This window comes from Podarcis pityusensis (assembly GCF_964106645.2).
Source record: "Podarcis pityusensis genome assembly, chromosome: 14".
Lineage (NCBI taxonomy): Eukaryota > Metazoa > Chordata > Lepidosauria > Squamata > Lacertidae > Podarcis > Podarcis pityusensis.
In genome coordinates, this window is record NC_138039.1 from 34,133,230 (window position 1) to 34,149,749 (window position 16,520).

The window sequence follows — 16,520 nt, forward strand, 5'->3', positions numbered from 1 at the left end:
ATCCCCAGCCAGCAGGGTAAAAACATCTGGAAGACCACAAATTTCCCATCACTGTTTCAGAAGTTACTGTGAGGCCTAACTCTTTGTCACAGCATTTAGATTTTCAGGACTATGTTGCTTCAGGACCTGTATTTTACGCCAAGTGCTACTCTTTTTCATGTTTTTAATTATACGTCTTGTCATTTTACTTGTGTGTGTTGTGTCTGGGGTGTTTGCCGCCTTAAGCACAGGCAGAAGAGCTGAATGCAAGTTCAGTAAATTTTGTTTTTGCTAACAACGCCCCCCCCCCCCATCCATTTAGTTTGTTTAGTTCTAACAAACTAAAACTTCTCTTGTTCCAGTCAGCATAACTTCATTTTGCACATGCTCAGAGTCACTGGGCTGAGGGGGCCAGAATCTTTCAAATCAAAAAGCTGGCAACATGCCGTTGATATGAACTGTTTGAGTGACTTAGTAAGTTTGCGAAGGGTACTGAGAGTTGTGAGAAGACCCCTATTCCCTTCAAAGAAGTACAATTCGGAGTGTGGTTTAACAACCAATTCCTCTTCCTGGGGAACCCTGGGAATTGTTAAGTGTGGGGCGAATGGGGGGGTTGCCTCCTAAGCACTCGCAGCACCCATGACAAACTACAGTTCCCAGGATTCTTTGAGGGAAGCCATGACTATTTAAAGTGGAAGGATACTGCTTTAAGTGCACCGTGCAGATGGGGTTGAATGCTGTATATTCTGTGGCTTCTGCGGGGGATTATATGCTCCTAGTCCTCATCAGACCATTGGGAGTTTATTTGGGTTTTTTTAAATGCAAACGAATATATCTTCTGCATACCTGGAGAGTTCCCTGGAGTATTCAGAAACCCCTACCCAAGATGCTGGGCACAGGACCATCATGTTAGGAACGAGTGGGGTTGCCCTTTTTTTCTTATTACTGCGTAAGAGTGCTCTGTGCTGGTGCTTGTGTCGTACCTATGATTTCAATCCAGGCTTGGCTAGAGCTTGGTTTGCACAACACCTTGTTTCCAAAAGGCAACCACTCCCACCCAGCTTGGCTTGATAAACAGGCTCTGGAGACAACCATCTGCTCGGCAGAACCAGCCCGTTTTCTGTAGCCAGTCTTCTCCCAGCCAGGTTACAGAGGACAATCCAGTTAATTCCTCCTTGCGAGGCAATGCACCTCAAGCCCAACGACGTGGATTCGCAGCAGCTGAGGAATGTTGAGGTGACGATTGGCTGAACTGCTCTGATGTCAGAGGAGGACGGGGCTCTAGATTTTGTTAGCCGAACTGCTCTAAAACTAAAGGCCCTTTGGCTCTTTGTTGGATGAGCTTGTGTGGAAGCTACCAAGGAGTAGAGCAGGTGAGGAAGGGTAGAAAAGGAGGAGTCTAGAAAAGGAAGAGGATGCAAGACAAAGGGAGCCTAAAATGGATGGAAAGGGAAAGGAAATCTGGGATGCCGAGAGCTGTCAATCACACACGTTGAAGTCCCTGACAGCCAAAGAACTGAGTAACACAAGATCCCCCTCCATCTAGGTGAGGACTGCTGGAGGCTCTCAATGGATACTAGATGGGGAAGGGCTGTAGCTCAGTGGTAGAGCTTCTGCTTTGCATGCACAGGGTCCCAGGTTCAATCCCCAGCATCTCCAGGTAAGACTGGGAATATTCCCGGCCTGAAACCCTGGAGAGTTTCCTCTGTCAGATGCAGTATGCTTTGGCAAACCAGTATACCTGAAGGAGCATCTCCACCTCCATCGTTCAGCCCAGACACTGAGGTCCAGCACCAAGGGCCTTCTGGCGGCTCCCTCCCTGTGAGAAGCAAAGTTACAGGGAACCAGGCAGAGGGCCTTCTTGGTAGTGGCACCCACCCTGTGGAATGCCCTCCCTTCAGATGACAAGGAAATAAACAACTACCTGACTTTTAGAAGACATCTAAAGACAGCCCTGTTTAGGGAAGTTTTTAATGTTTGATGAATTATTGTATTTTAATATTTTGCTGGAAGCCACCCAGAGTGGCTGGGGAAACCCAGCCAGATGGGTGGGGTATAAATTATCATCATCAACACCATCATTATTTTATTATTATAATTGCTGGAAACCACAAGTGGTTAGAGTCCTGTTTGCATGCTTCCCATAAGCACTGGCCACTGTGAGAACAGGATATTGGGCTGGATGAACCTTTGGTTTGATCCAGCTGGGCTTTTCATGCAGGGAATGGAATCAGATGGAACACAAGTTGGTACATTAAGCAGGTTGCTTGCTTTTACAGCCCCAGAGGAGAAAAACAAGATTTCTACAAATGGAGGGAGGGAGGGAGGAAGCAGGTGAGTTGTGTGGTTGGATCTTGGGCAGATCCAAATGCAGAAATGTGCCAAATGAACTGGAAATGCCAGAGTACCTCACTTGCCAAGCAGTCAGCTTCTTGCAGAGTTTCACGGCTGGCAGCTTTTCATAGCAGATGAGTCACGGGGAGCCGTCTATAATTAATTACTCGTGGTGTTTGAACTCCCTGAGGCCCATGGGTTGCTTAACTGTAAATGGGTTGATTGGCAAAGGAGCCAGAAGTTCAGCACCACAGCCTCACTCTTCTTCCAAGCTAGGCCAACAAAATCGTATTAGTTTGGCAACTGGTATTTGAGGCCAACCTTTGCTAACCTGGTGCCTTCCAGATATTTTAACCTGCAACTCCCATCTGCTCCCACCGATTGGAATTGAGGTCACCTGCAAAACATGTGGAGGGCACCAGGTTGGGGAACGCTCGTTTAGGCTGTGGTTTTTACATAGTAAAACAACAAGCGAAAAGGAGAGTTTTATTGTAATAATAATAATAATTTATTATTTATACCCCACCCATCTGGCTGAGTTTCCCCAGCTACTCTGGGCAGCTCCCAATCGAGTGTTAAAAACAATACAGCATTAAATATATGTAAATGGAAGATTTGGTTGGAGGTAATCATGTGAGCATTGAGGACAGCAGTGGGATGGTGAGCCAATATAACCTGAAATCCATTTCTATGGAGCACTAGCAGCCAGTTTACAGCACAGAAATCTAGGACATCATGCTGTGTTTGGAAAGCATATCTGGGCTTTACTTTCACAATGTTAATCAGAGTTAATCCACAGAATTATTGCCTGCGCAATAAATTAGTGTCACACGACGTTCTGGTCAGCAAACGAGAATTCATTCTGAAATATGATCTAATGCGATTAACACCGGGGAAAGGCAATCCATGTCACATTCCTCCTTTATAGCCAACATTATTATGTATATACATTACAGGGGCAATGGTTCAATTTGTCAATATCATCATAGATTATTCCAGTCTCTCTTTGTTTTGTTTTAAATCACTTCTAAAGAAGAGAGAGGACAGGCTTCTGGGGGTACTGGCAAGTGCTGATCCAATTCATGCAGCAGCTCTTTGAGGACAGAAGGTAGGGAGAAGTTGAACGGATGAATGCTTGCTGGTACTACAAGGAACCCAAGCCCTTAGGAAGCCAATTTGTCAGGGAGAATGCCAGTTAAGGCAGAAGTTTGAAAACTCCAATCTGTCCCCACCACAGTTTTCTGCAGAGTTCAGCAAGAACCTCCAGCAGGGAGCTTGCTGCTCATCTCTGGCTCAGATTTACAAGCCTCCAAGTAAGATCTTGAAAGGTTAGGACAACCTTCCCAGCCTGGTGACGTCCAGATGTTTTCAACTATGACTCCCATCAGCTCCTGGCCAGGTCTGATGAGAGTCGTAGTCTGAAAACCGGTGGAGGTCCCTTTATTGAGAAAGTGTGATTTAAGAGTTGCATATCTTTTCACAACAACATCTTGCTTTGAAATGGAGGCCCTGTCCTTTGCAAAAAAAGGCAGAGGCATCCTATCTGACTCTGCCAATATCATTCCTGCCCCAGTACTAATTGCAGGGGACAAGCTCTGTTTGTGAAAACATACTGCGGAAGGAAGAGAATCTGGGCCCTTCCTGTCTTGCTAGACTGCAACTCCATCATGGATGAACGCTGACTGCACTCGCTGGGGCTGATGGGAGTTGGTGTCAAGCAACATCTAAAGGGCCAAAGGTTTCCCCATCACTGACGTTAAAGGTATGTGTGTGCATGTATATACATGTAAACGGTAAAGAAACAGAAGTGTATATTTCAGCAAACACTTCATCACTGTTTTTCCAGCTGTTTCAACTTTGATTTTTCACTGCTCTTTGGCACAGGTTTTGCTGCTAAACTACAGAGCACATTGGGGACACAACAGTTTTGCTTATAAAAAGCCCAAGAACCTGTTTGTCAGCAGAGGTAGCCTGAAATCCCCAGTAAAATCTGGCCCAAACATTTAAGGTGTAAAACTATGTCATTCTCAACCCTTTTAGGGCAGAGTATCCCCTGGTGCTATGGGTTAAACCACAGAGCCTAGGACTTGCCGATCAGAAGGTCAGCGGTTCGAATCCCCGCGATGGAGTGAGCTCCCATTGCTCGGTCCCTGCTCTTGCCTACCTAGCAGTTCAAAAGCACGTCAAAGTGCAAGTAGATAAATAGGTACCGCTCCGGTGGGAAGGTAAACGGTGATTCCATGAGCTGCTCTGGTTTGCCAGAAGCGGCTTAGTCATGCTGGCCACATGACCCGGAAGCTGTATGCCGGCTCCCTCGGCCAATAAAGCGAGATGAGCGCCGCAACCCCAGAGTAGGTCACAACTGGACCTAATGGTCAGGGGTCCCTTTACCTTTACCTTTATTCCCTTGAAGGTGGCTTGAAAACATTGGTAGTTTGCTGTTCAGGAGACTTCCCATTCTGGGACGTGATGTTATTGTTATTGAGGGACAGTGCAGGGACAGAAGGAAAGGATAATTACAAACTAATATGTATTGGTATGTGACAGCATTTTGTGACAACTTATACCCAGCTGAAACAGCTATCCTGGTGAAAACCTCTTTCTGTTAAGAATGGCGAAAGCTTGGGTCTTTTTCTTATGGGGAAGAAAACCACCAGCCATTATCCTCAGCTGCTGCTGATACAAGCATCCTGGCCCTTCACTACGTGGGACGCAGCTGCATGGCAGGCCCATAAAATTAATCTCCGGTGTGAAAGCAGCTCTTAAGGGGAAGCCCTGTAACCCGATCTGGAGAAAAGATGGACTCCTCAATGCATTCTGCAGCAGTATTTAATAGCTAAGCGGCAGTTAATTAGATGCTGAAGTGGCTGTGTCAGTTGTCAGGCAGTGCGGCATGGAGGGGAGGGAGTGGGAAGGGGCAGCAGCAATGGGGTGTGAAAGGACTGGAGGCTGGAACTGGGGGAAACACAGGTCAGTCCCATAGCAGCAGCAAGCAGCTGCTTCATGGCAGAGCAGACCTCTTCTTTCTGTGTTAGAACCCCAAAGAGGACAGCAAGCTTAACCAGGCCTTCTCAAGCTCGTTGATGTGGTTGATTCATATGACAGTCCTTGATGGAAGGCAGTTCTGGTCTATTTAAGGCTTTGTAAGTCAAAACGAGCACTTTGAATTGGGCCCAGGTACCACTTGGCAGCCAGTGCAGCTGGGCCAGGAGTGGCGTCCTATGCTCAAAACATCTTGCCTAGGTGAGTAACCCGGCTGCTGAATTCTGAACCGGCTGAAGTTTATGAACCATCTTCAGTGGCAGCCTAACATGCAATGTGTTGCATTAATCCAACTCGGGGCTCAGCTACACTGGGAAAGAAACCACGTTTTGAATGCGTTATAAACATGCAACACTAGATGGTACTGGAGGGTAAAAAAAAAAAAATCTACACAAGTTTCCATAGCGTTTTTCTTTTCTTTTCTGACTTATTTATAGCGGGGTTTTCCCGTGTGTAGACTCAGCCCTAGATGTTACCAGACAACAGAAGTTAGGCTATCCCTGTCCAGATAGGTAGGTGTGCAGCTGGGCTACCAGCCGAAGCTGATGGAACGTGCTCTGTGGCAACACGCCAACTGAGCCTCAAGCCACAGCAAAGAAGTGTAACCCCCTCAAGAGCTGGCAATCACTAAGGCATTTTTATTTCTGCTTGGAATGCTTTCAGCACAGTTCCCATCCACCCCACAAAAAAGTCTCTAGTTGTTGCTTTTATAAACTCACCCTAGAAAAGTTGAAGGCCTGTATAATTTTTCTTAAAACAACAAAACTCAAATAAATAAATAAATGTTTGTCATGGTACCAGAGCAAAGACGCCATCAAAATACACACCTTTGCAGGGTTGTCACATCTTTTATATTTGTTAAGCTTCTGGGGTTCCTGTCTAGAAGTCCATGCAAAAGAGGAATCTGCAGGCATCAGCAGAAACTTCCGTTAAGATACCTTACCTCCTCAAGCTCCTCAGTTCTCTCCTGCAGACTGTGTGCCTCAAGCCGGTAAGTGTTTCCAAGTGCTAACAAACGCTGTTGGGATGAGAGAGTAAGGCACAGTGGTAATGCAGTTCCAGGTGTCTGAGGTCGGGTCGTAACAATCCAGCGTCTTGCACCTCTGGGTCCCAAAGTAGCCACCCACCACATAAAGCTTGTTCCCAGAGGCCAAAGCGTGGCAGGACATCCGCTTGGCCGTCATGTCCCCAATCCGCGTCCACTGGTCCGTTTCGCAGTCAAAGCGGTAGGCGGAGGCCGCCGTGTACTCCGTGTCTCCACCCATGATAAAGATCTGGCTACCCAGGACGGCGCCCGCCGTGTAGCGCCAGGGCTGGGGGCACTGGGCTTTGATGGTCCACCGGTTCTCCAGCGGGTCGTAGCACTGGACTTTGGACACCATGTCGCGGTGGATGCTGGTCCCTCCAAAGACGTAGAGCTTCAGCCTCGCACTGACGACGGCCGCGTTGCTGACGCCGTCCCTCAGAGGGGCCACCATGGTCCATTTGTTGGCGAGAGGGTCGTACTTCTCCACCTGCTTCAGTGAAACGGAAGGAGAAGCTGGGAAAACCCCGGCCACCGCGGTGTGTCCACCGACGACGTAGAGGCAGTTTTCCAGTTCGGCTGACCCATGTCCAAACCGAGCGATAAGCATTGGGGCAGCTTTGGACCACTCCTCGTTCACTGTGTCGTAGACCCAGACATCCTTGGAGACCCCGTTTTCGGAGCCCCTGCCTCCAGTGATGTAGACTTTGCAGCCAATGGCGCAGGCGCTGAACTCTTTTCGAGGGCTGGGGAGGTCGGCTTTGGGGATGATCTCTTTCGCCTTGTGGTCTACTTGGTAAACCTTGTCACACATAAACGTCTGGCCCCCTAAGATGAGCAAAGTGTGCCCAGCCTTCCGAGGCCTGGCACAGGGGCTGGTGACCACCCCATCGTTCTGCAAGATCTTCTTTTTGCACCAAAGAGCTTCATCCATGATTTGCTTGTTCTGGTCTTCCGCCGTGATCAGCTCCTCGTAGGTCATGGCTTCCTTCAGGCACTCGGAAGGCAGCAAGGCCAGTCGCACGTGCTTCAACATCTCCGGGAGGAAAGACTTTCTCTTGTCCAAGTCATGCTTCACCCACTGCATGACTGCCTTGAAGACCTTCTCCTCATCCTCAATTTCCAGCTCGTCACTGGAAATCAAGTCCAGCAGGGTGTCCTTGGAGAGGTTATTGAAATCTTCATTTCTGTGGACTGTCTCAAAGTTGACCAAGCACATCCTCCAAGAAAGCTCATAGAGCCTCTTGCACTGGTGAGCATCTGAAAGGACCATCATGCCCAGACAGTTGGAAGGGTGCAGGTTCTTCTCAAGGAACTCGGCAGCTGCATCCCTGATGTCCTGGAACTGCAACATGTCCCCGGCTTCCAGGAGGGACTCTGCATTCTCCTCGTTGATTATGATCTTGGAGGAGTAAGCATAGTCCAACAGCAGCTCCAACACCTCTGGGTGCAGGCTATCGTCGAAATTCACCTTGTCGCCCAAGCTCTCGCGAAGGCCGTTGCTAAACATGGCTTCGAAGTACCTGCTGGCAGCAGCAAGCACAGCCCGGTGGCATGGAAAGGACTTATTCCCGGCCCAGAGGGTGACATCAGTGAACTTGCAGTGCTTCCTCATGGTGTTGAGGTGAGACAGGACACAGTCTGGATGGGAGGCTTTGTGGAACAGCAAGATGTTCATTGAACCAGTGCTCGTTCGGGATTTGCGGTTTTCATGGACGCTGACGGACATGACTACTGGACTCCTATCTGTAGGAAAATGAACATAGAAATTCTGAGTTTCAGAGGAATGAACAGATTGGCACCTATTGCTTTTTCTCACCCGAGATCAGCAATGCAGGCCCACCTCTACAAAAACCAAGAATCATGGAGCATGGGCTATCAAGACACAATGTGCAATAGTGGTTAGGAAGTTCAACTAACAGTAGGGAGACCCAGTTTCAAGCCCATCCTCAGCTGGAAAATTCAGCAGACAACGTTGTACGAGTCACAGTGTCTAGACTGCCTCACAAAGTTGTTGTGAGGATAAAGGGGGTGGGGGACACACATTTTGTACGCTGCCAAGAGCCATTCAAGAAAATGAGCCAGAAACATGTATTGCATATTGCCCCAAACAGTTAAACGCAACATTTTGTTTCCGTGGAAGTATGCCTCCAGTTATGAGGTGCTGAGGGTGAGCACCTAGGAAAATGACTAAATCCATCTCCAACAGTCAAAATAAATAAAAAAATTAAAAACTTGTCCAGCAGCACCTTAGAGACCAACTAAGTTTGTTCTGGGTATAAGTTTTTCGTGTGCATGCACACTTCTTCAGATCCAACAGTGACATCAATGAAAAGCAGCTATCTACATCATGAACAAGAGCCGAATAAAAATCTGCATCAGGGTCTGCTGTCCTGTGAATCCTGCCACCTGAGGCGGTTGCCTCATGGGTAAGCCAGCCCTGGTTGGGGCCTTAAGTCCAGCTGAACTAGGAATAAGCTTGTGAGCTGGAGATCCAGTGCAGCCTAAACTGCTTATCTCAGTAGATCTCGTCATAGGATTGCCCTGTTTGGCTAGTTATTTACTCTCTAAACCTCAATCCCCTCATCTGCAATATGGGGGATCACAATACTGACTTAAATTAACAGGGTGGCTGCAAAGATTCCAACTAGGAAACGAATGGAATACTCGAGAGTGTTTCAAATAAAGGTTTATTATTCATCATCCTTGCTATTAAATTTATTGTTATTATTTTCACTGTATTATATTCTTGATTTTAATTCCACACTGATTTCCAGCAGTTAATAAATCAGAGACTGCACCCTTTTGACATGTGCTCTGCTCAGTTTTGCAATCCAAACACTGAAAAATCCTGTTAACATAATTTTCTCAATTCTAACTGTACATGAACCGTGGGGTGTCAGGAGGGATTCATTTCGCAAGCAATCATTCTCTTTTTTTAAAAAAAGAAATATGAAAATAAATGAAAATTTCACACCATTCTCCCAAAGGACATTGAAGAAAAATAAATCTATGCATGCAGACAAGCACTCGTAAGCCTGGTCAAGGGAACAGTATTTTCAGAGGAAAGGGCGCTGCACTGTTCTTGGCTTAGCCTGGGTCATGCTGGCTTTAACTGCAGAAGAAATTACTGCAATTTCCAGGCAGGCTGTTTGGCTTCTAAATAAAATAGGTGGCTATTAGCAGGGTGCAGAGATTCGAGCCTGTATTTCTGCACAGTCTCGTGCTCCCAATTCTGCCAGACTCATTCGCTTTGCAAAAAAACAGGTTTAAGCTCCCATCAGGGAATTGGGTAGGCCTACCTGTCCACCAACTGGTTTAAAACAAACAAATAACTCCCAAAGCCGCCCGCCCAACTAGATGGTTATTTAGAGTGTTTTTGTATGGGTATGACAGTCTCGCATCTCTTGGCAAGCTACACCCATAGCATAACAATCTTCAGGCTAACACAACATGAGTTAATGGAACCCCATGAACAGCTGGCAAATCGACAGCTACATCTCTTGAAGCTACTCCACTGAAATTGTCCTCCATCTAGAAAGCAACCATAGGAAGGTCGCAAGGTTATTGTATTTTCACCTCACTCTGTCTCCAAGAAACTGAAGGTGGTGCACACATGGAAATATAGGAAGCTGTATTGTGAATTAGACCATGAGTCCAGCTAGCTCAGTAGAGCCTACACTGACCTACAGCTGCTCTCCAGAAATTCAGGCAGGGAGACTTTCCCAGACCTACTTGGAGATGCTGGAGACACTACCACAGAGCTATATCCCTTCCGCAAAAGAAAGTCCCCTCACATATACCCCATAATCCTTGCAACAACCTTGTGAGGAAGGGCAGACTCAGAAATACTGTTTGTCCCAAGGTCACCAGGTTAGGTTCTAGGGTTGACGAGGGGCTTGTGTGTCATGGTCTTTGGCCAGAACAATAAACTTATGAACTAGGACAGATGAGGGATTTGAAGCTGGGTTTCTTCAATACTCCCAGTCACTACGTAACACAGGTTCAGCCTCTGAAAGCGCCATCTAAAATATTTCAGACAGCAAGGCTTGGAGAGATGTTTTTTAGTATGCATCTTTTATTTTCTATTTTAGTATGCTTTGGTGACCTATGTGTAGAAAACCAGGGTACAAATAATTCTTTGGGGAAAGCCATGACTTTCTAAGCAGGGACATGGGTGGTGCTGTGGTGTAAACCATGGAGCCCTGGGCTTGCCGATCGGAAGGTCGGTGGTTTGAATCCCCGCGACGGGGTGAGCTCCCGTTGCTCGGTCCCAGCTCCCACCAACCTAGCAGTTCGAAAGCATGTCAAAGTGAAAGTAGATAAATAGGTACCGCTCCGGCGGGAAGGTAAACAGCGTTTCCGTGTGCTGCTCTGGTTCGCCAGAAGCGGCTTAGTCATGCTGGCCACATGACCCAGAAAAACTGTCTGCAGACAAACGTTGGCTCTCTCGGCCAGTAAAGCAAGATGAGCACTGCAACACCAGAGTCGTTCGCAACTGGACTTGACTGTCAGAGGTCCTTTACCTTTTTTAAAAATGTCTTTCTAAAGTGGTATTGTAGCGCTCAGTGCCGGATTTACATATAAGCTAAACAAGCTATAGCTTAGGGCCCCACTTTCTTGGGGGCCCCCAAAAATATTAAAGGGGAAAAAACTGGATGTACATTTCCAAAATATAAGATTAAAAACAAATAATATAAAACCTACATACAGCAACAGTGTTTTGTGTTGTGTAGGCTCCTATGATGTAAGTAATGGGCCCTGCCTGCTAGCCTGCTCCCTCCCTAAAATATCACTGGTTTCAGTTCAACAATTACTTTGATAAAATACATATTTTGTTATGTGCAAATGGTTTAGATACCTATTAGGTCCATAAATTACCATATAGAATATATTCAATACAAAAAAAAAACAGCGGCAATTTGTTGTTGACAAAGGACAACTGGACAAATAAAGGGCCCCATTACCTTCAGTAGCTTAGGGCCTCATCAAACCTAAACCTGGCCCTGGCAGCGCTTAAATGTATGGCATGAATGGCATGAGTGCTCCCATCTCCTCCATGGAGATATGACAAATTGCAACTGCAGTCAGCTGACCATGCTCCCCACCCTCCAGGGCTTGACAAACCCTTTTGAACTCAGCCTGCAGAAATAATATTATTATTATTTTTCTTTAAAGGCGGCAGTGCTGAGGAGTGTTTTCCAGCCACAACACATTGCCAGCAGGCTGTGCTCAGTTGGAGGGTCACGAATTGCGCAGGCCCACCTGGTGGTCATTGGCTCCTGGCAAGCCAGGCCTCTCACCTGCTGTTCTGAGGTGACTCATCTGGATTCCAGACATCCTTCCACTTGCTACAACAAGGCCTTGCCAAGAGTTATTTACCCACGCAAAGAATTCATCCCCAATTTGGGTTTGTTTTGCTGCAAATTGCCCATATTGCTCACTCCCGCTGACTAGGATCTGGCTCGAGGGAACAGCCTATTTTATTTTATTTTTGGCCACACATGCAAGAAATGAAGAGGAAAATTACAAAGCTAAAATCCCAGAATAATAATTGAGGGGTGGTTTCCCCTCCCTTTTTTCTCCCTCGCCTTCCTGGTACACATTCCCAGATGATAGGTAAAGAGACTGGTGGTTTCAATTATAATGTTTCTGGGAATGGAAAGAGACTCAAATCCCTGGGGAAGAAACTTGAGGGGGGTGGGTCACTGGTGTGGGGCATAAATGGGGAGATTTCTGGACATTTCCCCAGTACAACATTTGACAGAAATGCATTGTTTCAGTAAAACTGGCAGCGTAATGAACAAAGGCAAGATAAAAAATAATAATGGACAACTGGAAGGACTATAATGCCCATCAAATCTAACTTGCTTTTATTTTAGGTCAATACAGTATTCCTAGGAAACATGCAGTTTTTCAGGCGTGCTAAAATTACTATGTTTGCAGTGCCTTCACCCTGCTCCTCCCCCCAGCAAATATAAATAATGTAAGGGAAGTGTTTGTTATAGAGCTCAAATACCTTAAAATATTTACAAGTAAAGCTTTGAATTTGTTTGCTTATAAAACTTAAACTGCATGCATCATGCTTTACTGAATTTCCCACCACCAATCAAATATTTCAGTTCAGCTACTTCTCTAGCTATCGGGAGTTTTCCAGATACACAAGGAAAAAAGAAGCATTGTGTAAGTATTCCTTTCCTGCTCACCTAGGGGTAACTTTTACTCCTTGACAGGTAACCAGCTGAGTGCTATTTGAACAAGCCTGGCTCTATGTGCAATGTACATTATTACAAAGCGCTTCTTGCAGGACTCTTTTGGCAAGATTGAGGTTCTCGTTGCTACAGAGATAATCAAGCCCACCAGAGCTCTTGCTTCTGCTACTGAAGGGGTGATTCTGGGGGTAACCAAGAGTCATCACGAAGACATAAACTCTGAATTAAAAGTTTGGGGCTTAGCCCAAGATTTGATGAATGTGCGCAGATGTGAGAGGTTTTAGCATCACCAAAGCAGCAATAAATGAAATATGTATGAATCTACTCAAAGGCATCAATTTAGGCATCTGCCTCCTCAGGCACCCACACAACTCAGTAAATACCTAGGCTTGTGAAAAAGTGAGTTAACCAACACTTTCATTTTTCCCAGCATGCAAAAGCACCCACTTAAAGCTTTCACTTTCCTGTGCTGATCCCTGAAGGCTCGGAGGATTTGAAACAATTTAAAAGAAAACACACTGTTAAACTTTGCAGAGCGGAGTACGCACTGCATACTTTTATTGCCTCTTCCCTTTAAACTAGTCTGAATCATGACATATTTGCAGATGTGGCACTGAAGCCGCTCTGGGTGCAAAGGCATTCAGCTGATGTGACGCAAACGATTTTTACCACAGCACACCAGTGCTTAGTAATACTTGAAATCAATAGGTAAGAAGGTAAAGGATCCCTGGATGGTTAAGTCCAGTCAAAGGTGACTATGGGGTTGCGGCGCTCATCTCGTTTTCAGGCCAAGGGAGCTGGCGTTTGTCCACAGACAGCTTTCCGAGTCATGTGGCCAACATAACTAAACCACTTTTGGTGCAATGGGACACTGTGATGGAAGCCAGAGCGCACGGAAACGGCGTTTACCTTCCCACCGCAGCAGTACCTATTTATCTACTTGCACTGGTGTGCTTTCAAACTGCTAGGTTGGCAGAAGCTGGGACAGAGCAACGGAAGCTCACTCCATCACAGGGATTTGATCTTCTGATCGGCAAGCCCAAGAGGCTCAGTGGTTTAGACCACAGCACCACCCAGCCAAGAAGTCATCTTGTCAAGCATCCTGACACCCAACAGTGACCACTCAAATGCCTCCACAGCTCAGTGGTGTAGCACCTACATGCCACGGAAAGGGCCCACGTTCATAATTGTGTTGGGAAAGCCATGACTGTTAAAGCGGAATAAGAATGCGTTAAATGTGTGGTATGGATGCGGCCTCTGTCTTGTCAGGATTCTGTTGCTATTTAGTAGTTCGCATTCCAGGCATGGGCTGCAGTGTTTGGAACTTTTTAGTTTAGAAAAGAAAATGTGAATGTGGCATGACATAATAGAAGTTTATAAAACTGCATGGTATGGAGAAAACAAATGGAGAAAAACTTTTCTTCCACAATATTAGAACTTGTGGACATCTGGTGGATGTTGGAATTCAGGACAGATAAAAGAAAGGACTTCTTCACACATTGCATAGTTAAACTATGGAATCCGTTGCCCCAGGAGAAAGTGACGGCCACCAACATGGATGACTTTAAAAGATGGTTGGACAAATTGATGGAGAAGGTGGTTATCAATGGCTGATAGCCATGATGTCCATGCTCTACCTCCATGGCTGGAGGCAGCAATGCTTCTTAACACCAGAATGTTGGAAAACACAGAGGAGGGAAAGTGCTCTTCTGTTGTCCTGCTGGGGTCAATGTGAGCACAGGATGCTGGACCAGATGGGTCATTGGCCTGATCCAGCAGGCTCCTCTTGTGTTCTTACGGTTCAGGACATGAACAGCCTCTCCTGGTTCAGATGTTACACAGGAAACGGAGTTTGGTATCATCAGTATATGGGTGCCACCTTGTCTCATACCTAGCAGGTTCATATCAATATTAAACAACAAAATCATCCATGGTGTCACCTGCAGATCAATTTTCTGTGGGCCAAGGCAGTTACCCAATACTACTCTCTGTAAGTAGACAGAAACAAGGTTGCCCACCCCAGTTTTAAGAGAAGGGTAACTGATCCCTGCATCATCATTTTTGGCTGCAGAACCTTGTTTTCCCCCCCATCATGCAAAGTTAAACAATTATATAAAATCTCAGTCTATTAATCAGGCAACAGCCTCATTGATGTGATCCAAGCGCTGTGTCTGGGGGAAAAAACAACCCTCCCGAGCCCTGGTTCCACAGCGGATTCCTAGCCAGGTGTTGACTTTGATCAATCCTTAACCACTTGATGATATTCCACCCACTGAGTTTAGTTTGCAAGAGGTGGAGTTCCCTTAATGTCTGCCCTCGTCATCCTGTGTGGCATTTAGCAGCTTCTCCTCTGGAGAGTGACTCAAGGGGCAAAGTGTTCTGTAAACACGAGAGCTAATTATTCACCTAATCTGCCAAAGATGAATATGCCGGAGTTTGAAGGCACCTGGTTCAAACTTTTGGGCAGGGATCAACAGCAAGCAAGACGCTACGTTGGGGAGCAGAGGGGGAATTTTGCTGAGGACAGCTAGAAGCAAGATGACAAATACAAATAAGATAAGGGAATAAATCCTTCTGTCAGCACCGCCTTTAATTGCCATTTCAATGCCAGCTTGCATTGTACAACTTACATGTTGTACGGGATGCACGCTAGCGCATTCAGCTGACATGTTGCAGGCACAGATTTACATACTTGCCTTCCAGTGGGAATCCCCACCTCACCCCACCCCTGCCCCATCTTGGGAGACTTGTGCACGGAATTCCTGTTTCATTGAATAAACACATGGGAGGAATAATCACCCTCAAACATTTCTATGCTACTTTCAAGTGTTCAAAGAACTTCACATGCTTTTCTAGTTGCAACCCTTATTACAGGTTTGGGGAATCTCGGGCTCAGGAGGCCAAATATGACCCTCAGGATTTTCTTCTGGTAACACCCCCTACATCCCTGTTTTATACTCTCCTTAAGTGGTGGGTTGCTCGGTCCCTGCTCCTGCCAACCTAGCAGTTTGAAATCACGTCAAGTACAAGTAGATAAATAGGTACCGCTCCGGCGGGAAGGTAAACGGCATTTCCGTGTGCTGCTCTGGTTCGCCAGAAGCAGCTTAGTCATGCTGGCCACATGACTCAGAAGCTGTACGCCGGCTCCCTCGGCCAGTAAAGCGAGATGAGCGCCGCAACCCCAGAGTCGGTCACGACTGGACCTAATGGTCAGGGGTCCCCTTTACCTTTTAAGTGGTGGGAATGTGTCCTTGAACTCTGACAATGCCTCTTCCTTGCTTGGATATAGCCTATAGGCCAGTGGTGGCAAACTAGCCTATAGGCCAGTGGTGGCAAACCTATGGCACACATGCCAGAGGGAGAACTCAGAGCCCTCTCTGTGTGCACATGCGCCATCACCACAGCAGAGCGCCGGCAGAAGGCAAGGACGGTGTGTTGAGTCCTCAGCTCAACTTGGGCAGCCAAGCAGCCACCTTCCTCCTGCTGCTGCTTTGAGGTTGAGGCTTTACACACCCTCTGGCCGGGGCCAAAGGGAGGCGCTGGGCAGGGTGCTCTGGGCCCCAGCAGCCTCACCACGCCATGATCGCCTCCCACTTACTGGCATGCTTCTTCACCGAGCTCAACCACAGCCAAGTGCAGCGGGTGAGGGTGTGCCCTGGGACACGCCGGACACCCTGCGTAGGGGCCAGTCGGGGCTGGGCGAGGGAGCAGGGAAAACACTGGTGGAATTTATTTTCTCTACAAGCTGCTCCGGCTGCTGCAGAAACAAATATTTTATCCTAACACTGAAGATGAGTATCTCATAGAGAAGACAAACCCGGTCTCGTGGCGGTGATGTCAAAACATATTAACTACACTTACCTTCATGAAGTCAAACAAGGGTGCTGAGAATGGGTAATTGTTGGGTTAATGAACGGCAAAGAGATCTA

General features: G+C 46.8%; 1 protein-coding gene across 2 annotated transcripts in view; it reads right to left on the reverse strand.

Annotated features, from left to right (window-relative positions):
* KLHL25 (kelch like family member 25) overlaps window positions 1-16,520 on the reverse strand; it is a 30,993-nt gene that overhangs the window by 1,349 nt on the left and 13,124 nt on the right. The window contains exon 2 of one of the 2 annotated variants that reach the window (XR_013979225.1): window positions 6,183-8,125. Coding sequence is in view for 1 of the 2 variants with exons in the window: in XM_080980399.1 (XP_080836525.1) it covers window positions 6,339-8,108 (1,770 nt within the window). In the remaining variant the exon portion in view is untranslated. The remainder of the gene's footprint in view (window positions 1-6,182; window positions 8,126-16,520) is intronic. The other variant, XM_080980399.1, reaches the window with a different exon arrangement.